The sequence below is a fragment of the Oncorhynchus masou genome, chromosome 9 (genome assembly GCF_036934945.1).
Source record: "Oncorhynchus masou masou isolate Uvic2021 chromosome 9, UVic_Omas_1.1, whole genome shotgun sequence".
NCBI classification, from domain to species: Eukaryota; Metazoa; Chordata; class Actinopteri; order Salmoniformes; family Salmonidae; genus Oncorhynchus; species Oncorhynchus masou.
The window spans coordinates 52,891,764-52,914,813 of NC_088220.1; the positions used below are offsets into that span (position 1 = coordinate 52,891,764).

The 23,050-nt window shown below is 45.8% G+C and overlaps 1 protein-coding gene across 5 annotated transcripts in view; it reads left to right on the forward strand.

The window, feature by feature from the left end:
- LOC135546192 (rap1 GTPase-activating protein 2-like) overlaps positions 1-23,050 on the forward strand; it is a 93,357-nt gene that overhangs the window by 30,338 nt on the left and 39,969 nt on the right. The window contains exon 1 of one of the 5 annotated variants that reach the window (XM_064974410.1): positions 12,274-12,774. The exons of 2 other annotated variants lie outside the window; for them this stretch is intronic. In XM_064974410.1, the coding sequence (XP_064830482.1) occupies positions 12,635-12,774 (140 nt within the window). In that variant the 5' untranslated portion in view covers positions 12,274-12,634. Of the gene's footprint in view, positions 1-12,273; positions 12,775-23,050 lie in introns of those variants that run through there. 2 more of the 5 variants (XM_064974411.1, XM_064974413.1) reach the window with 2 other exon arrangements.

The following is a 23,050-nucleotide window of genomic DNA, read 5'->3' on the forward strand; positions in this document are numbered from 1 at the left end:
TGCACCGTTGGGAAAGGCCCGTAACTAAGCATTTCACCCGTTGTTGAAGAAGCATGTGAAAAATATAATTTCATTTGATTCGATATTGTTTGCTTGTGTAGATGAATCAACTGGTGCCTTGGAAGGTTGTATAAAGGGGATTGGGGAACCTTTGCCTCATATTCCAGTGCAGAAATTGAGAGGTCACAGATCCATGCGTTGGCACTGATGACACAGAGGATGCTCTCTAATGACGACCCGTTTCCCCATAGAGTAGTCTGATACAGAGTAGTCCACTACTATGTCTGGAAATAGGGCATCATTTGAGATTTTGTCCAAAGGGGTTGTCTCCAGAGGTTTCCGTCACATTGCCTGGCTACAGAGGGCACCGATTGACCCATGATGGATGGGGTGTCAGACAGGCAGTGCTGTTAGCACCCAGCAGCAGAGCAGGGGTCCTAATGGTCGTCTGGGCTGAGGTGAGGCCATTATGTGAGGCACTGTGAGAGTGATGAAGTAGTGTAAGCCAGCCAGCCAGCAAACGGCCCTTTGCGATTCAGAGCAGAACTGAGAGAGAGAGATGTGGGAGAGTGGGGAAAGTGAGAACAGAGAGGGAGAGAGAAAGAGAGCATGAGAGAGAACAGAGATTGCTCTTATATCGCTTGGCTTGGGCCCAGGAGGTGTGTGTGTGTGTGTGTGTGTGTGTGTGTGTGTGTGTGTGTGTGTGTGTGTGTGTGTGTGTGTGTGTGTGTGTGTGTGTGTGTGTGTGTGTGTGTGTGTGTGTGTGTGTGTGTGTGTGTGTGTGTGTGTGTGTGTGTGTGTGTGTGTGCGCGTGCGTGCGCGTGCGTGCGTGCGTGCGACCTCTAACCCGGGCATTGTAGCTCTAGAAAGTACCCTGATGGCGCCCCCTGGCTTAGCAGGGCCAGTGTTACTCACAGCAGGCAGCTGTTCAGAGCCTCAGGTGAAACTGGGGCAAGAACACAGTCCTCCCATCTAGTAAATCACCTTCAAAGAATTACAACATTCTGAGTTTGTGGCACTCATAGACACTGGAAAGGCAATGGGTGACGGGGAAACAAGTCACCTTATGTCGAAGTCACCTCATCCTTCCCTGGGACTGAAACTGACTCTTGTTCACCCAATGGAAAGTTCCGGAGCTACTACATCTAGGGCTTATTTGTCAAGCCTAAACTTTCTCCTCTCCTCCCTCTCACCTCCCTTGCCATCTGTCGCTTCTTGACAAACACATGGTGTCTTGTTTGGCGGACTCAGCAGCCCCTGGCTCTCTGGCTCTCTCAGCCCCTGGCTCCTTCTCTATGAGGAATGATGGCGGGATGGGGGGGGGCAGGGAGAAATAAACAGAAAAAGATGCGAGTGAGAGATGGAAAGATGGAGAAAGAGAGAGAGATAGAAAGAGAGATGGGGAGGGATGGATGGAAAGGTAGAGTCAGAGAGAAAGAGAGATGGGAAAAGAGATGGAGAGAGTCACATGGATCAAGAGAGAGAGGGGGGGGAAGAGGAGGAGAGAGGGCTGAAGTCATGGTACTGACACATGGTCACAGGGCAGGTCTACAGTATGTTCAGAGCGCCAAGTCGTTACCACAGTGTGTCCCACTCACTAAAGCGGAATTAATGAACAGCTCAGCTTGAGGGCAAAATCTCTAGGAATTGGATTGTAGAGGCTCTATATGTCTTGAGTCACTGTATTTTATAATGTGTGTTTCAATTGATGTTCCATTTGACACAACAAATATGCCCTTATGCCCTTACATAGTAGAATTGATGTTAATACAGTCATAACATCATGTTATTACATTTGCATGTAGTATTGTTGATATGATTTCAAGCAATAACGCCCAAGGAGGTGTGGTAAATGGCCAAATATACCACGACTAAGGGCATATATCACAAACCTCTGAGGTGCCTTGTTGCTATTATAAACTGGTTACCAACGTAATTAAAACAATAAATTGTCTTTTTTTGTTGTCATACCCATGGTACACTGTCTGATATACCATGGCTTTCAGCCAATCAGCATTTTTTATTTTTTATTTCACCTTTATTTAACCAGGTAGGCTAGTTGAGAACAAGTTCTCATTTACAACTACGACCTGGCTAGGATAAAGCATAGCAGTGTGAACAGAGAGACAGAGTTACACATGGAGTAAACATTTAACAAGTCAATGACACAGTAGGAAAAAAAGAAGAAGAAAAAAAGAAAAAGAGAGTCTATATACATTGTGTGTAAAAGGAATGAGGAGGGAGGCGAATAATTACAATTTTGCAGATTAACACTGGAGTGATAAATGATCAGATGGTCATGTACAGGTAGAGATACTGGTGTGCAAAAGAGCAGAAAGTAAATAAATATAAACAGTATGGGGATGAGGTAGGTAAATTGGGTGGGCTATTTACCGATAGACTATGTACAGCTGCAGCGATCGGTTAGCTGCTCAGATAGCAGATGTTTGAAGTTGGTGAGGGAGATAAAAGCATTCAGGGCATTCAGCATTCAGCATTCGAACCACCCAGTTTATAATGTTTCTTATAATATTGCATGCACCCCGTTGCATTCCCTTTCACGTTAACTTAGTGTTTACATTGTGAGATACTGTATGACAGTGGGCCACACAGCCTAGGTCTATTACTACAGTGCACTTGGAAAGTGTTCAGACCCCTTGACTTTTTCCACATTTTGTTACGTAACAGCCTTATTCTAAAATTGATTAAACAGAATTGTGTCGAGGGACAGATCTGGGGAAGGGTATCAAAAAAGGGCAGCAGCATTGAAGGTCCCCAAGAACACAGTGGCCTCCATCATTCTTAAATGGAAGAAGTTTCGAACCACCAAGACTAGAGCTGGCCACCCGGCCAAACTGAGCAAACGGGGGAGAAGGAAGGTGACCAAGAACCCAATGGTCACTCTGAGAGAGCTCCAGAGTTCCTCTGCGGAGATGGGAGAACCTTCCAAAAGGACAACCATCTCTGCAGCACTCCACCAATTAGGCTTTTATAGTAGAGAGGTCAGATGGAAACCACTCCTCAGTAAAAAGGCACATGGCAGTCTGCTTGGAGTTTGCCAAAAGGCACCTAAAGTACTCTGACTACGAGAAACAAGATTTTGATGAAACCAAGATTGGCCTGAAACCAAGATTTGGCCTGAATGTCCAGCGTCACCTCTGGAGGAAACCTGGCACCATCCCTACGTTGAAGCATGGTGGTGGCAGCATCATGATGTGTTTTTCAGCGGCAGGGACTGGGAGACTAGTCAGGATCAAGGGAAAGATGAACGTAGCAAAGTACAGAGTGATCCTTGATAAAAACCTGCTCCAGAGCGCTCAGGACCTCAGACTGGTGGCAAAGGTTCACCTTCCAACAGGACAACACAAAAGTGGCTTCAGGACAAGTCTGTGAATGTTCTTGAGTGGCCCAGCCAGAGCCCAGACTTGAACCCGATCGAACATCTCTGGAGAGACCTGATAATAGCTGTGATGCTCCCCATCCAACCTGACTTGAGAGCTTGAGAGGATCTACATACCGAAGAAGACCCGAGGCTGTAAACGCTGCCAAAGGTACTTCAACAAAGTACTGAGGAAAGGGTCTGAATACTTACGTAAATGTGATATTTCCTTTTTTTATTTTTAATACATTTGCAAAAAAGTCTAAAAACCAGCTGTTGATTGTCATTATGGGGTATTGTCTGAATACTTTCTGAATGCACTGCATATCCTACATGAAGCATGGTGTACACACACACACACACACACACACACACACACACACACACACCACAAACCACAAACACACACCACAAACACACACACACCACAAACACACACACACACACACCACACACACACACACACCACAAACACACACACACACCACAAACACACACCCACACACACACACTCACACACACACACACACACGTGTGATGATGATGAAATGCTGGCACACCTATCCACAAGTGTGTTAGCCCCAGGGAGGGTTTAAGTTCTGCCGTTGTCCACTTGCCTCTTGAAAAGAGGCTACTTCATCAGACAGGCTGTCAAGAGAAAATGGTAGAGAAAACCTTTGAAATAAGAGAGGAACATTTTACAACAAAGACAAGGCAGTTCCTGAAACAGACACATACTGTATGTAATGTCTATGATGTTCTTTCACCCTCTTGCATGTCAATGATATGTTATGTCATAAATGAACGTGTTTCTGTGTATACAGTCTGTATCGAGCCTGCATCTCTGGATTCTAAGTGCTCGTTAGTCACCGTGGCTCATGGCTCGCTCTCTACCGCCCATATTTGGTCATTTTTCAGTAACACAAAGGCTAGCATTGATGTTTGGCTCAATAACATCGTGGCTGGAATGCACGTTTGACCAATCAGATTGCGTGGTTGTAACTACACTGTAACCTTTTTTATAATACAGTGTATTGACTCTCCAGGTTGTGATATATTGATGATGTATTGATTATTTAGCACATCTCAATAAGCTGGCTCGCCACATCTCAGTGAGCTAGCTAGCCACATCTCAATGAGAAGCTAGTTGCATCTCAATAAGCTGGCTCGCCACATCTCAGTGAGCTAGCTAGCCACATCTCAATGAGAAGCTAGTTGCATCTCAATAAGCTGGCTCGCCACATCTCAGTGAGCTAGCTAGCCACATCTCAATGAGAAGCTAGCTGCATCTCAATAAGCTGGCTCGCCACATCTCAGTGAGCTAGCTAGCTAGCTAAACAGAACTCTTTGAATGGGCTGGGCTCCAGAGCCACATGTTAGCCCTGTGCAGTCCTCCGCTATTTTGGGCCTGTTAGTTTAGTTTGGCACCGACCTTTGGTCATGAAATCCTACAGTCCCATGGCCGCAGTCACCTTGTTCGAGAGGGTGTGTGTGTGTGTGTGTGTGTGTGTGTGTGTGTGTGTGTGTGTGTGTGTGTGTGTGTGTGTGTGTGTGTGTGTGTGTGTGTGTGTGTGTGTGTGTGTGTGTGAGAGAGAGAGAGAGAGAGAGAGTCATCTTTTATCATTTGGTTTGCTCCCGTTCTTGAGAGGCTGTGGCTGTCTCGTGAGGAGTTGTCACACTAGAAGTGTGAGATGAAGAGAGAGAGAGGGGAGCGAGGGAGCAGCGGGTGGAGGAGGGGCGAGGAGAGAGAGAGGGGAGCGAGGGAGCAGCGGGTGGAGGAGGGGCGAGGAGAGAGAGGGGAGCGAGGGAGCAGCGGGTGGTGGAGGGGCGAGGAGAGAGAGAGGGGAGCGAGGGAGCAGCGGGTGGAGGAGGGGCGAGGAGAGAGGGGAGCGAGGGAGCAAAGGGAGCAGCGGGTGGAGGAGGGGCAAGGAGAGAGAGAGGGGAGCGAGGGAGCAGCGGGTGGAGGAGGAGCGAGGAGAAAGAGAGGGAAGCGAGGGAGCAGCGGGTGGAGGAGGGGCGAGGAGAGAGAGAGGGGGGGCGAGGGAGCAGCGGGTGGAGGAGGGGCGAGGAGAGAGAGAGGGGAGCGAGGGAGCAGCGGGTGGAGGAGGGGCGAGGAGAGAGAGAGGGGAGCGAGGGAGCAGCGGGTGGAGGAGGGGCGAGGGAGAGAGAGAGGGGAGCGAGGGAGCAGCATGTGGGGGAGGGGCGAGGAGAGAGAGAGGGGAGCGAGGGAGCAGCGGGTGGAGGAGGGGCGAGGAGAGAGAGAGGGGAGCGAGGGAGCAGCGGGTGGAGGAGGGGCGAGGAGAGAGAGAGGGGAGCGAGGGAGCAGTGGGTGGAGGAGGGGCGAGGAGAGAGGGAAAGTGCTGAGTTAAGTGTGTAAGCGAAGCACTCGTTTGTAGTCCACAGAGATGGGTGCTCCTCTGCACCAGCTGTGAAGGTCATTTCTCCCCTATGCCAAATTCTTGGTGTGGAATCCGTGGTGTGTGTACGTGTGTGTGTTTCTATAATGAGATGGCGTAGTGATAGTGGCATCTCTTTGTTTTATGAGACACAGCCTTTCACTGTTAGTTCACACCTGTTGTTTACGAAGCATCTGACGAACACAATTTGATTTTCCTTTGTGACGTGGCGTAGTGAGGTGGTAGGATGGCTGGCTGGCATTGCAGTCTCACCCTGCTATTTGAATGACACTGTGACTTGGCGGAGTGAGGTGGTAGGATGGCTGGCTGGCATTGCAGTCTCACCCTGCTATTTGAATGACACTGTGACTTGGCGGAGTGAGGTGGTAGGATGGCTGGCTGGCATTGCAGTCTCACCCTGCTATTTGAATGACACTGTGACTTGGCGGAGTGAGGTGGTAGGATGGCTGGCTGGCATTGCAGTCTCACCCTGCTATTTGAATGACACTGTGACTTGGCGGAGTGAGGTGGTAGGATGGCTGGCTGGCATTGCTGTCTCACCCTGCTATTTGTGTGACATTGTGACTTGGCGGAGAGAAGTGGTAGGATGGCTGGCTGGCATTGCAGTCTCACCCTGCTATTTGTGTGACACTGTGACTTGGCGGAGTGAGGTGGTAGGATGGCTGGCTGGCATTGCAGTCTCACCCTGCTATTTGTGTGACACTGTGACTTGGCGGAGAGAGGTGGTAGGATGGCTGGCTGGCATTGCAGTCTCACCCTGCTATTTGTGTGACACTGTGACTTGGCGGAGTGAGGTGGTAGGATGGCTGGCTGGCATTGCAGTCTCACCCTGCTATTTGTGTGACACTGTGACTTGGCGGAAAGAGGTGGTAGGATGGCTGGCTGGCATTGCAGTCTCACCCTGCTATTTGTGTGACACTGTGACTTGGCGGAGTGAGGTGGTAGGATGGCTGGCTGGCATTGCAGTCTCACCCTGCTATTTGTGTGACACTGTGACTTGGCGGAGAGAGGTGGAAGGATGGCTGGCTGGCATTGCAGTCTCACCCTGCTATTTGTGTGACACTGTGGCTTGGCGGAGTGAGGTGGTAAGATGGCTGGCTGGCATTGCAGTCTCACCCTGCTATTTGTGTGACACTGTGACTTGGCGTAGTGAGGTGGTTGGATGGCTGGCTGGCATTGCAGTCTCACCCTGCTGTTTGTGTGTGACGACAGCAAAGCGTGCCAGGGTAGCAGAGTGATATATTTTCATTTATTACACACTGGGGGAGCTGTGTGTGTGTGTGTGTGTGTGTGTGTGTGTGTGTGTGTGTGTGTGTGTGTGTGTGTGTGTGTGTGTGTGTGTGTGTGTGTGTGTGTGTGTGTGTGTGTGTGTGTGTGTGTGTGTGTGTGCACTCTTGGGATGAGTGTGGTTGCATGCGTGTGTCAGTCTTTATGTGTGTGTACCAAACAGGAACGGTGGCTGTCGCAGTCGCTTCTGGTTGTGTGTCAGTCTGGGATACAGGCGTCCCACTTCCCACCTGTTGACGTACAAGCACAACAAGCCCCTGCGTGATCCAGGCGCATGAAATGGTCCACCCCACAGGAGAGCACCGTTGGTGGGGGAGACAAGGAGAGGACTTGGGGTGGGACTGGGAGAGGAGGAGGCATCGTGTGAGGAGGGAATGGGAGGGCTGGGGTCTGTGAAGTCTGTGTATTCATGTGTTTACAGAAGCCCCTGTGGAACCTGGCTCTCCAGTTGGGTGGGAGGAGTGGGAGCTTGTTTGTCTCTCTCTCTCTGTCGCCCCAGAGCCTCACTGACACACACACATCTGCACGCGGACACACGCACACGCTCACACACACACACACACACACACAGGCACAGGCACAGGCACAGGCACACGCACACGCACACACGCACGCACGCACACACACACACACACACACACACACACACACACACACACACACACACACACACACACACACACACACACACACACACACACACACACACACACACACACACACACACAGGGGAGGCTTGGAGAATCCTCAGCTGGGATGCAGATCCCTGACAAGCTCTACAGACAGAGTCTCAAACATGTAATAAAGCATATGAAAGTCAATAAACATGGGTAGTTAATTGGGTAAAACAGTGACTTCACCTTGACATGACTCATATACTGTTATGACTGTTGTGTGCTACTCACACATCTCAACAATCTTCTCATAATCACTAAAAAGTGGTCATTAACTTAATTGTGCAGCAGCAACAAAACAACAAAATGATTTCCCTCATCTCCTCCTGTCTCCTAAGTCTCACTGGGGTTGCCAAGGGGACAGGTGTCGGTAGGCAAATTAGGGCTTGGCGCAGCGTTACCATGACACTGGAGATGCTATGCAGATGGATCTAGTACCTCTAGCTTTATTGCTGTTACATTTGTTGTCTTTGTTGTTTCTTTTGGGTTCAGACTTTAAGGTTTGAAAGCCCCCTCACTGCTGCATTGAGGCTTAACCAGGGGGAATACCTGATGAGGCCCCAATTTCCAAGGGAGACTGAAGGGGCAAGGCAAATATCAGAGCTATTAGAAATCAATGATTAATTCATCATATGAATAAGACATTTTGCGTGGAGGTGGTCGTGGGAATCGAACCCACTACCATGTCATTGCAAACTCCGTGCTCTAACAACTGAGCTACAGAGGATCGCTCATATTTAAAAAAGAAAAAAAAAGAAAAGAAAATATATATATATATATATTGTAGGGATCCAAAAGTTGTTGTTTTCATCAACAATACAGGATATCACCACTAGTTATAAGAGCTATTCCACCTATAGTAACAAACATCCATTCTCACTAACAGAATACATACCAACGGCATACCAATCTCATAGACAGGCATTATCATACCATAACCTCCCACACACTATTATCCATTTACTGTATGACATCTGTTGGCTCTCATGCTGAGTTGTCCACGTACAGTTGAAGTCGGAAGCTGACATACACCTTAGCCAAATGCATGTAAACTCAGTTTTTCACAATTCCTGACATTTAATCCAAGTCAAAATTTCCTGTTTTAGGTCAGTTAGGATCACCACTTTATTTTAAGAATGTGAAATGTCAGAATAATAGTAGAGAGAATGATTTATTTCAGCTTTTATTTATTTCATCACATTCCCAGTGGGTCAGAAGTTTACATACACTCAATTAGTATTTGGTAGCATTGCCTTTAAATTGTTTAACTTGGGTCAAATGTTTCGGGTAGCCTTCCACAAGCTTCCCACAATAAGTTGGGTGAATTCTGGCCCATTCCTACTGACAGAGCTGGTGTAACTGAGTCAGGTTTGTAGGCCTTCCTTCTTGCACACACTTTTTCAGTGCTGCCCACACATTTTGTATAGGATTGAGGTCAGGGCTTTGTGATGGCCACTCCAATACCTTGACTTTGTTGTCCTTGAGCCATTTTGCCACAACTTTGGAAGTATCCTAGGGGTCATTGTCCATTTGGAAGACCCATTTGCGACCAAGCTTTAACTTCCTGACTGATGTCTTGAGATGTTGCTTCAATATATCCACATAATTTTCCTTTCTTGTGATGCCATCTATTTTTGAAGTGCACCAGTCCCTCCTGCAGCAAAGCACCCCCACAACATGATGCTGCCACCCCCCGTGCTTCACGGTTGGGATGGTGTTCTTCGACTTGCAAGCCTCCCCCTTTTTCCTCCAAACATAACGATTGTCATTATGGCACAGTTATATTTTTGTTTCATCGGACCAGAGGACATTTCTCCAAAAAGTAGGATCGTTGTCCCCATGTGCAGCAAACCGTAGTCTGGCTTTTTTATGGCATTTTTTGAGCAGTGGCTTCTTCCTTACTGAGCGACATTTTAAGGTTATGTCGATATAGGACTTGTTTTCCTGTGGATATAGATACTTTTGTACCAGTATCCTCCAGCATCTTCACAAGGTCCTTTGCTGTTGTTCTGGGATTGATTTTCACTTTTCGCACCAAAGTACATTCATCTCCAGGAGATAGAATGTATCTCCTTCCTGAGCAGTATGACAGCTGCGTGGTCCCATGGTGTTTATACTTGCATACTATTGTTTGTACAGATGAACGGGAAATTGCTCCCAAGGATGAACCAGACTTGTGGAGGTCTACAATTATTTTTCTGAGATCTTGGCTGATTTCTTTTGATTTTCCCATGATGTCAAGCAAAGAGGCACTGAGTTTGAAGATAGGCCTTGAAATACATCCACAGGTACATCTCCAATTGACTCAAATTATGTCAATTAGCCAATAAGAACCTTCTAAAGCCATGACATAATTTTCTGGAATTTTCCAAGCTGTTTAAAGGCACAGTCAACTTAGTGTATGTAGACTTCTGACCCACTGGAATTGTGATACAGTGAATTATAAGTGAAATAATCAGTCTGTAAACAATTGTTGTATAAATGACTTGTGTCAAGCACAAAGTAGATGTCCTAACCCTCTTGCCAAAACTATAGTTTGTTAACAAGACATTTGTGGGGTGGTTGAAAAACGAGTTTTAATGACTCCAACCTAAGTGTATGTAAACTTCCGACTTCAACTGTACATGTGTCTATGGACCCTCCACTGTTGAGCCTGTGAAGACACTTGCGGCTTCACAGACAGTCAGACAGACACAGAAAGCCTTTGTCCATCCAGAAGGGCCTATGGGAGTGCAGTGCGAGAGTGGACACTGTGCTGTACTCTACTGTACTGTACTGTACAGACGGCAGACAATAGGAGGGGAGGGAGAGTTTGTGAGAAACACCACCATTCATGCAAGTCATTGAGCTGTCAAACAGAGAGCAGATGAAAGGCAAACAGGTGGCCAAAGGAGGAGAGGGAAGGACAGACAGAGATGGAGGGAGAGAGAACAGAAAATAATGTCTCGCTGGGTGCAGTGGGTTCTGGGTAAGAATGATGGTGACTTTTGTTTGCCAAGCTTTGGGGGCGGAGCTAGAGCATCAGCTGATCTCAGACAGAGATGGAGGGAAGAGAGATGGAGGGAGGGAGAAAGGAAGAGAAATGGAGGGAGGGAGGGAGGGAGGGAGGGAGGGGAAGAGAGATGGATGGAGGGAGAGAAGAAGAGAGATGGAGGGACGGAGAAGAAGAGAGATGAAGGGAGGGAGAGAGGAAGAGAGATGGAGGGAAGAGAGATGGAGGGAGGGCAAGGAAGAGAGAGATGGAGGGAGGGAGAGAAATTGTTGGATGGAAAGAGGGAGTCATGGAAGAAAGAGAGAGAGATGGAGAGAGAGAAATGGAGATAGACAGAGATTGAGGGAGAGATGGAGAGAGAGTTACTAGCGTTTGGTTTGTCATTTCTCTAAGCCTATCTTCTATTTGTTCTGTGCAGTTACGCTTCAATTCCAATGTTCTTGGCAACCCCAGAAGGATTCTGATATGCTGTTTAAATTGAGATTTCACAAAGTGAGAGAGTGTGTGAAAAAACACAGAGGTGAAATCGAACAAGGTCACAGAGGAGATTAGATAGGAAACAAGGATGACAAAATGACAAGCCATTAGGCATACGTTATATACAATATGGCAAATAGCACATATAGCAGCAATCTCAAATAGCAGTAATCTCAAATAGCACATAGCAGTAATCTCAAATAGCAGTAGTCTCAAATAGCACATAGCAGTAATCTCAAATAGCAGTAGTCTCAATTAGCACATAGCAGTAATCTCAAATAGCAAAGCAGTAACCTCAAATAGCAGTAATCTCAAATCGCACATTGCAGTAATCTCAAATAGTACATAGCAGTAAACTCGTAAAGCAGTAATCTCAAATAGAACATAGAAGTTATCTCAAATAGCAGTAATCTCAAATAGCACATAGCAGTAATCGCACATAGCAGTAATCTTAAACAGGACATAGCAGTAATCGCACATGGCAGTAATCTCAAATAACACATAGCAGTAATCTCAAATAGCACATAGCAGTAATCTCAAATAGCACATAGCAGTAATCTCAAATAGCACATAGCAGTAATCGCAAATAACACATAGCAGTAATCTCAAATAGCACATAGCAGTAATCGCACATGGCAGTAATCTCAAATAACACATAGCAGTAATCGCACATAGCAGTAACCTCAAATAGCACATAGCAGTAATCACACATAGCAGTAATCTCAAATGGGACATAGCAGTAATCTCAAATAGCAGTAATTTCAAATTGCACATAGCAGTAATCTCAAATAGGACATAGCAGTAATCTCAAATAGCAGTAGTCTCAAATAGCACATAGCAGTAATCTCAAATAGCAGTAGTCTCAAATAGCACATAGCAGTAATCTCAAATAGCAGTAGTCTCAAATAGCACATAGCAGTAATCTCAAATAGCACAGCAGTAACCTCAAATAGCAGTAATCTCAAATAGCACATAGCAGTAATCTCAAATAGCACAGCAGTAACCTCAAATAGCAGTAATCTCAAATAGCACATCGCAGTAATCTCAAATAGGATATAGCAGTAATCTCAAATAGCACATAGCAGTAATGTGCAAGCGAATGCAGTCAAGACTGTGAAAGCACACAGAGAGTGAGGGAGGAGGAGAAAGGGGCAGAGCCTACACCAAGCCCTGCCTATCAGGCGGAGGTGGGCAGGGATAGAAAGCCGGGAAGGAGGGAGCGAGTGAGGGATAGGGAGAGCGCATGAGAAAGAAAGAGGTAGACAGAGATGCAGAAATACAGTCAGTCTGCCTGTGCCGGTGACGTTGTGTGTGGCAGTGCTGCTGTACAGTGTGGTCCGTCAGGACCACTAACCCATCAGGGACTACAGCACAACACAGTCTGGATCCAGAACCACAACCAGACACCATGTCAGGCTCCACTCCTGAGCCCGCTCCTCCGAGGGTCCACTCTAAAAAGGCTGGGATCCGGGCTGCGGTGATTCTAATCGGACTCCTGCAAAAGTCGCGACGAGCGAAGGAGAGAGAGAGGGAGAAGGAGAGAGAGCGGTGGGTGAACTTTATCTGCTGTTTGCTGTCTGCTCCTGGCTGGTCTGGTTGGCTGCCTGCCTGTCTCAGAGGCTCACACTCTGCACTGCGGTGTTAAGTCAAGCTTTCAGAGCAACTTTTATTGCCTGACTATAAGTGCTGTTGCTATACACAGGTCAATGCTTGTCTGTGCCTTGTGTTTGTCTGTGTCCTTGTCTTTTGTGTGGATGGTGTGTGTGAGTGTGTTTTGTTGTTGTTCTTGACACCACTGGTGTCTATATGTGCATATCTGTGTCAGTAACATGAAAGGAGAGAGAGAGCGAAGTTAAAGGTGAGGAGGTGTCATTTGAGCGCTTGCAAAAGAGAAAAGAGAGGAAGAGAGAGGAGAGAGAGAGAGAGCGCTATGAGTCCCTCTTCAACCTATTGTACCCTCAGCTATAGCTCGAGCCACTCCACTCAGGATCCAACGTACTGTGTTGTTTAATGCTACAGTATATGTCTCTATGTAGATGTGGCTTCCATTTGCCCCCTCTCTCTCTCTCTGTACTGTCTCGAGAACACAATGGAACGGTTGCTGAAGACTCAAACTGGTCTGGAGAGTTTAAAAGGAAGGGATTGGCTGTCCTCAATGTCAACAGACCAGCAGACCAAAGCAGTTGAGTGTTAGTGACTCAAAGGGAGAGGTCTCAGTGATGTCAGTTTAATGGGAGTGTGTGTGTGTGTGTGTGTGTGTGTGTGTGTGTGTGTGTGTGTGTGTGTGTGTGTGTGTGTGTGTGTGTGTGTGTGTGTGTGTGTGTGTGTGTGTGTGTGTGTGTGTGTGTGTGTGTGTGTGTGTGTGTGTGTGTGTGTGTGTGTGTGTGTGTGTGCGCGCGCGCGTGCGTGCCTCTATATATTACAGGTGACTTATTGTATGTTGTTAACAGTGGGACTGCCAATGATGCAAATGTCAGGTGACAACAGTAAATAGTAATTCATAGAGAGAGAGACTGTACAGGTACAGGTACGCTCTGTTGTTTTTGCCCGTCGATCACAGCTTTCCTTTTTGCCCGTCGAACACAAACGCACAGTCTCACAAACGCGTACTGTGCAGTTACGGCACGGCGGAAGTCACCAATAATGTAAACACTTAACATTAACACACACTAGACCACGATGGTAGTGATTGTGATTTATTGGTTCTGTGTGTTAGTTCGTTGGATGATGAGTTTCTGCATCTGGTCAGATGTACACACATAGTCTATGAGAAGTAGCAGTGGTGGTGATTGTGTCCACAGGGGCTGTCCTCCTCATTGGACTAGCACAGCTGGGCTGGAGACTCTTTAAAATCACTTAATAATGAATTTACAATGTATACTGTTCCCAGTTCATTTGAACAGTGTGTGTGTGTGTGTGTGTGTGTGTGTGTGTGTGTGTGTGTGTGTGTGTGTGTACACAGTGTACGAAACATTACGAACACCTGCTCTTTCCATGACATTGACTAACCAGGTGAAACCAGGTGAAAGCTGTGATTCCTTATTGATGTCACTTGTTAAATCCACTTCAATCAGTGTAGATGAAGGGGAGGAGACATGTTAAAGAAGGGTTTTTGAGTCTTGGGATTTTAAAGTCTTAGGATTTTTAAGTCAGAGGGTGAATGTGTGTGTGTGTGTTTTTTTGTACTAGCTTACTGGCTTAGAATAGTAACCCAGTCAGTCCAGTGCGTTGTTGTGGTTGAGAAGGGTTGAGGGTTCTGGGTTCCTGTCTCCTAACCCTCCTTAGAATAGTAACCCAGTCAGTCCAGTGCGTTGTTGTGGTTGAGAAGGGTTGAGGGTTCTGGGTTCCTGTCTCCTAACCCTCCTTAGAATAGTAACCCAGTCAGTCCAGTGCGTTGTTGTGGTTGAGAAGGGTTGAGGGTTCTGGGTTCCTGTCTCCTAACCCTCCTTAGAATAGTAACCCAGTCAGTCCAGTGCGTTGTTGTGGTTGAGAAGGGTTGAGGGTTCCTGTCTCCTAACCCTCCTTAGAATAGTAACCCAGTCAGTCCAGTGCGTTGTTGCGGTTGAGAAGGGTTGAGGGTTCTGGGTTCCTGTCTCCTAACCCTCCTTAGAATAGTAACCCAGTCAGTCCAGTGCGTTGTTGCGGTTGAGAAGGGTTGAGGGTTCTGGGTTCCTGTCTCCTAACCCTCCTTAGAATAGTAACCCAGTCAGTCCAGTGCGTTGTTGTGGTTGAGAAGGGTTGAGGGTTCCTGTCTCCTAACCCTCCTTAGAATAGTAACCCAGTCAGTCCAGTGCGTTGTTGCGGTTGAGAAGGGTTGAGGGTTCTGGGTTCCTGTCTCCTAACCCTCCTTGTTCCTCCTGGTTGATTGGCAGCCCTCCTCCCGTCCCCTGTAGGGGGGTTAATACCTGTCTAACTGGAGTTAAGCACATTCAATCCTTACTTACACCATGATTAGAATCACTGCTGCCTGATAATGATACAGTCTGGCCATTACTAGTCCCACATGGACTGTGTCCCAGATGCCACATTATTCACTATAGTGCACGACTTTTGACCAAGGCCAGAGGGCCATTTGGGGCACAGCCATGGATGAGAGTGTGAACAGGCTGCTACTCCCCCCCCCAGGCTACCGTGCAGCTATTTGTTAATTTGTTCAAATTAAATGTAAACAATTCCGGAAGTCAAGTACATTTAATTACAACCAGGGAATTGTTTGTTGTTGCTCCAGGCAGTTATGTTGAAATCCAAGAGCATAATGTGGAATATTTTTGTAGTTTTTTTTTCTGTGATACATGGCATGACCTTTTCTGAGCATCTTACAACATTTTTTTATTAGTTCCCTCTCTACAACCTCTTTTCATATTCTGACTCACCCTTTCCCTCCTCATTCTTCCTCTCCCTCTCTCATTCTTTCTCCCCTTCCCCCACTCTGCCAGTCTAGGAAAACAGTTGTGATTAGCAGCTGTTGGGGATCACAAGGAGACTGCACTGCTAGCCCTCCAGGCATGAACGAAACACACACATGCTACTCACGCACACATGCTACGCACGCGCACACACACACACACACACACACACACACACACACACACACACACACGTTCTACTCATGCACGTACACAAACACACACATACTCATGCTACTAATGTACACACACACACACACATTCTACTCAAGCACGCATGCACACACACACACACACTCACGCATGCATGCATACACCTATACAAACACACAATCAGCAAATATCTACTGGGAAGCCTGGCACAGAGTAGGTAGAGGTGACAATACAGGGAAAAGGGTAACATTAACTTTAGTCATTGCAGTGAACTGTCGGGCAGTTTGTCAATTAATACCTTCATACCACAGAACATACACACTCAGGTCTTCGTGTGTGTGTGTGTGTGTCTGAAATTTCCACACTTATGGCGTTCTCCTCTACATGTCACACTGCATGGAGACTGCGCGAGTTTGCTGATGTTATTGATGTTTATGTCTGTTTCTGTTCTCCTTTCCTGTGTGTGTGTGTGTGTGTGTGTGTGTGTGTGTGTGTGTGTGTGTGTGTGTGTGTGTGTGTGTGTGTGTGTGTGTGTGTGTGTGTGTGTGTGTGTGTGTGTGTGTGTGTGTGTGTGCCAGGGTGTGCATGTGGCAGTGCCAGGGAAGGAGCCAGTGAGCTGTGGCTCGTGTAATGGATGAGGTGGTATTGTCTCCCTAAGAAGTGCCCAGAGATGGGCACACTGACAGATTGCATGGAGCCCTATTTACAGAGCACAGCTATGTGAAGGGATTGGGGAGGATATTTTTAGCCTGTGCACTCATCTCCCCTCTCTCTCTATCTTTCTCTTTCTTCACCTGTGTCTCTGTCCAGCTGTCTCTCTTCAAACTCTCACATGTACTGTGGGGGTTGTCTGACAGATTGTGATTTTTAGGAGATGTTGAAAGCAAGATGGGTTATTTTAATTATTCCATAGTTCAGTACAGGTCCATTGACAGAGTCTGGGTTACGTATATTGTCTGAAAGCACATTAGAATATTTCAGAGGTTCATTCAAATACAGTTTTTGTGGTTAGATCCTACTTAGATTAGATCACATCCTTTATTTAACTTCATGTCATAATAATAACTAGGAACTGGGAGCTGACACCAGGAACACCGCACGCACGCACACACACACACACACACACACACACACACACACACACACACACACACACACACACACACACACACACACACACACACGCACACGCACACGCTCACACTCACACACACACACGGAGAGAGAGTTTCCTCTGAGGTCTCCTATTATAACAGTATGGGGTTGGACCAGAGCCCAGAGAGGGGGAGACCTTTACTGGTGTTGACTTACAGAAACACCTGGCCTGTTTACCCTCACAGTGGGTGGTTGAGAGCAAGGGACTGTGGAAAATAAGGGGAGGAGCCGGGGGAACGAGAAGTGAGGCAGAAGACGGCTACCACAGAAAGAAGGGAGAATCCAATTTAACCTCAACAGGTTTCCCTCTTTATGTTATCTGCTCTGGAGAATTTTTTAAAAAGACGTGAAGGCTTGCCAAGTCATTTCTGCCCTTGTTTTCTTGGCACAGCGTAATCCAGAACGTCAGTGGAAGGTTTTTATAGTAAAGTGCTCGAGGTTCTGAAATGTTAGTCGGCATGAAAATCTTATTTGATTTGCAATAATTATCAGTTGCAGAGTACTTTTATGGCGCTTTAATATACCTCTATATAAATACAGCTGTTAAACTGGAAGCCTTTATGAAGTCGACAGGGAAAACCACCACTTTTCTGTACAACATTCTCGTGTCAGTTAAGGAATGTTTTTATGACAGTAGATCTCAATATCAATAAAGTTGTTGCAGTATATTTACAGTATTAATGTAAATCTTTATGATGTCAGCAATGAAACCCATAGCTCCTCTGTGAGTTCTGGAAGGGCCTGGCACCCTAACACCCCTTGGTCCCCTCTAACTTCCTGACCTTGAAGGGTCTGTCTATAACAGGCCAACAGAGCGTGCTCTGTTCCCTTCATTCAGAAGGCTGTGCCTCTCAGTTCAGGACAACTACGTATTGCTCTCAAGGGACTCTCACCTTGTCACATAGAATAGGCATGAGGGTGGTCATGATTCAGCTGTTTGAGTCTGTGCTGTGATTAAGGTGCTTCTCTGTGCAGTAGAGAGTTCTGACGATTATTTTGTGTGTGTGCGTACTTGCTTGCGTGCGTGCGTACGTACATTTGTGTGACTGTGTGTGTGTGTGTGTGTGTGTGTTCATGCCAAAAGTGTGTATTTGTGTGTGACAGCAAGAGAGTGCGTTTTCATGTGTGTTCTGTCCTAATTTCCCTGTCACACATCCCTAACTCTAATGCACACAACACATCAATACTCAAAGCCAATTCAATACTCAAGCCCATTCAATACTCAAAGCCCATTCAATACTCAAGCCCATTCAATACTCAAAGCCAATTCAATACTCAAAGCCAATTCAATACTCAAAGCCCATTCAATACTCAAAAGCAATTCAATATTCAAAGCCAATTCAATACTCAAAGCCAATTCAATACTCAAAGCCCATTCAATACTCAAAACCAATTCAATATTCAAAGCCAATTCAATACTCAAAGCCAACTCTTAAAGTTCCAAAGCAGTCATTTATTTTATCTCAACATCAAATCATTTCTGTGTAACAATAAAGTACCTTACTGTGATTGTTTTCAATGAAAATGTTGTTGTTTTATTTTAAATCAAAGAGACATTTCTCAAACCAGAATTTTGCTACTACTGTCTGGGAGTCGTCTGAGTGGGGAGGGGAAAACTGAAAACTAGCTGTTATTGGTAGAGAGGTTTGGAACTCTCTTTCTTATTGGTCTATTAACTAATTTACCGCCTAGTGATGTCAATAGGCAGGAGGCAGGCCAAAACACTATCCCACCAAAACAGGGAGATATTTCAGGTGGTATTTTCAAACAGCCCTTACATTAAAAAGTTATTACCATAATTTTCACAATTTCACAGTATTATTCCAACTAGGGCTGTGGCAGTCATGAAAGTCCGCCAGCTGGTGATCGTCAAGCAAATAACTGCCGACCTCACGGTAATTGTCCGTTATTTAACATAAACACATTTAGCATCTTCTGGCTTCCATGCATAGACTACAAGCTACTGATGCCGACCTTTGGAACATCTACATTTTAAAGAGTATAAATCCATGTAATATAGCCTACACCATCACAATACATCCATGATTTATTTTAGACAGGTCTAAAGAAACATGATATGAAGAAAATGTAGTCTATTTCAGAAGAACAGAATAGCATTCTCTGAGTTGTCCTTATGTTAGGCCCTGATCTGGCTATGCCAAATGGCTGTGGGCAAAGCTAGTTCATTTAGCAGACAAGATTTGCTTCGGATTCCGTGGCGTTATTTTACAGTATGAAGAATACAATTAAACATTGATGAATAAAATTGAAAGGATATCTTCTCCAAACGATTTGAGGGAGTGAACACATGCGGCTATTCTGTGTTGAGCGGTAACAAAGAAACAGATACTCCTATATACTTCATGCAGAGTTATTTCTGTAACTTTAGTTGTGATACAAACATTAGGGTATATGTTTAGATGTTTAATACATTCTAAGGCTGCATGATGCGACTCTAATGAAGATTTGAAGAAAGTCGCTTGAAAGGCCTTGATCTCTGCTTAGTTTTTTTTATGCCGGTTGTACACACTTCATCAAGCACGTGACAATGCCTCAAATTTCCCGGTGGCATCCCCTTCGTGTGGCCGTAATGCCTCCTATAAAATACATGCCTTTGGCGGCCAGTGGCGGTTGTGCCCTTTGGCTGAATATAATAATTATAATTCCCTGCTCCCAGCACTCACATGATCTGTCTCCGTCACGTGATCTGGTCTTTCTCACAGGATACAAGTGAAGACCGACACATTGGGGACCCAACTGCGCGCGTCATTATCTAATTCCCAGGTGCATATTGAAGATACTAGAACTGTCCACATTTATGTTTCATCAGCGAACAAGATGAGTAGGCCTAACGAAGAGCAAAAGCACTAGCCTATGTCAATCTACTATCCCCCCACAGTACTGAAGCCGAACTATTCTGTTCTGTGCGAGAAATAAATATTCCAAACATTTTCTGCGACAGTTGTGGGATGCGATAGATCCCAAACCACTAGCGTCAAAAAAACTTTTAGAAGCAATAAGGCTGACACAACAGATCAGACTGTTTAGCTTAAAGTGTTGATAAACTATTATGCTATTTCTACACATTATAAGCGCAGCAATGCGCACACCAAACTTGAAACTCATGTGTTGCTTATGTATGCCAGTTAGGGTCTACACCGGTTGTAAAGCAGGCTACATAAGGTGTGCAACTATGATTTGAAAAAGTCGCAAAAATGGCATACTCTATTTCTTGCCTTACTGCACACAAGATGGACATCATTCATCATTCAGTGATAGGCTAATATTGTCACGGTCAGACTATTCTTGATTTACTATACTCCTGTTGAAAAGAGAAGCAATGTGCTTAATATTATGAAAGTTGAGAAATAAATATAGTAGGCCTAGCCTAAAGAAAGCTGATGGGAGCCTCCTCTTTTTAATAGAGGCCATCACTCTGTTTTCTCCCGCATTTGCATAGCCTATAGAAATGTTGCGCAACATGAGCTCATGGGCTCTCATGTGTTTGTGTTTGATTCGTTTTTTGATTACATTTGCATTGATGTCCGAGTGATTCGAGGGAAAATAGAGTACTGAGTACCAGGTAATTAAAACGTTTGGTCGGCTACTAATGACCGCCAGGACCATCAGAGCTGGGAGAAGCCTAATCACCGTGACTAAACGGTCACGTGGAATTTGACTGCCGTAATGACTCGTGACCGCCGTTGTGGCGGTAATACGGTCACCTTAACAGCCCTAATTCCAACCTCATAGTATGGAAATATATATATAAAACACAAGAAAATCTATTTTTTTACCACACTGTGCCTTTAAAAACAGTCTCATTTTCTATACAAGGCACATGGTTTCCTCTTAGACCGGACTGCCCAGCCCTGTTTCTGGAGCGCTACCGTCCTGTAGGTTTTTACTCCAACCCTAATCCAGCACACCTGATTAGCTGGTTTATAAGATGAATCAGGTTAGTAACACCTGGGGTTGGAGCGAAAACCTACAGGAGGGTAGAGCTCCAGGAACAGGATTCGACCACCCTGTTCTAGCACCAATGGTTGTATTCACTGGCCTGGAGGAGTGCGTGTATTGGTCTGGAGTCAGTGAAAGATGATTTTGATATGAATCATCTGTATCGGCTCTGGCATTAATGCAGTTATCCCGTGATTGTGTGGTTCAATGTCCGATGTCTATTCTCCTCCCAGCAGTTTCCTGTGCTGAACGTAATCAGTCTGGTAATACAACCGGATCGAAGGCTTTATATACACAGTGTATCTCCGCTTACGTTGTGATCTGGAGATGAGGCGAGGGGATATTATGTTATCGTCAGGCGGTTTTGATTTCATTTGTGTGTGCATGCTATATAGAAATGCTGACTGTTAAGACTACCCATTACAGAATGCCATCGGCGATGGCAGCTGTCTGCTTCTTTCCTTTGAGATCTGGGCCCCACATTCATTAAGCATCTCAGAGAAGGATTGCTGATCTCGGATCAGTTTAGCCTTTTTTCATCTTAGTGAATAATATTACACGGACGCAGGGGGACCTGATCCTAGATCAGCGATCCTTATCTGAGACGCTTTATGAATACAAGCCCCTGGAGTCCACAACACTGCTCTTCTTATTGAGTTTGGGATTCCGTACTGAGAGAAGGTGCCTTTCTAAGAGGTCATTATCTCAGCAAGGTTTGGTCAATCAAAGTGTTTACACAGTGTTCTGCGATTGATTTTTTCCCTTTTTCAATTTTGTTGCCGCGGCAGTAATTATTTTCCCAACTTTATTCAGGTTTCATTTGGGAGAACAAATCAATCTCTCGCAGTATACCCTCCACTCTCTAGGACTCTGCCAGCAAGGTGTGTGTGTACATGTGTTCCTCAGCCGTTCGGTTGACTGGCTGGGCTCCACTCTCCACTCTCCACTCTCCACTCTTTGACCACATTATCTATAAATAGCCTTTATATCCATCTGACCCACTGGGCAAAAACTGGTTCAATCAACGTTGTTTCCATTTCATTTCAACCCCAAAATTAGATGTGATGATGTTGAATCAACGTGGAAAACTGATTGGATTTGCAAAAAGTCATCAACGTAAGGGAGTTTAGTATTTCTTCCACCAAACTTTTAACCTAAATCCAATGACGGTGACATTTTTGGTTGATTTCACGTTGAATTCACGTTACTTGGCAACTCAACCAAATGTAAATCAAAACTAGACGTTGAACTGACTGTGCCCAGTTGGGAGTGAGTCCCAGCAGGAAGTAGCCCTCTTGACCTCTTCAGTTACCTGGGTGCCTATGAGATTCCTTATGACTTATGAGCAACTGGACCCCAGTAGCCTATGTGGAGATGAGAGGTCCTTGTCTGGCTACTGGTCCCCCCAGGCTACTACTGTATATGCTAACATTATAGGGTTCCTTGCAGGCTACTAGCCCCGCAGTGCCCAGTGAATAGGTAAGAGGCCTTCAATGTGCCACTGGGCTTATTGGCTCCCCTTAACCCTTTGTGGAGGCCACTAATCCTTGTTAAACTTCTGTTCCCATATACCTGAAAAATGAAAGGGTCCTGATTGGCTACTGCCACCATAGTGTGCTAACATTTTAGAGGTACATGATTAGTTACTGACTCCCCTGTGGCCAGTGCTGAGGTAAGGGTTCCTTCAAAGGGCCACTTCACTTGTGTTAACTACATACTGGGAGTCATGAGCCATCATCCCAGCCTGCCGTATGTAGCCCTTTCAACACCTCACACACTGACGTTCATTACATTAAACCATTGGTCTGTGTCTGACTGTCCGTGGCGCTGGATGGCCTATCTGATCTGCTAGGATAGATGGGAGGAACAAGCACATCCATCCTCACTGCTATTTTTACACCGGGCAGATCTTCTATTGATACAGGGCTATGTCAGTGCATCATTTATACATACTGTAGAGTACTCTGCCATAGTCCTGATTGATGCAGCTACGTATGCCAGCTATGTCTGCCATGGTGAATGATAATGATGATGATGATGATCGTTAACTTGATGGCTCAGTCTGAAGGCTGATGCTGCTTATGTCCAGCATACAGACAGTTAAAAGGTTGGGCAATGCGCTAGACTCTCCTCTGTCCTCCGCAGACGTT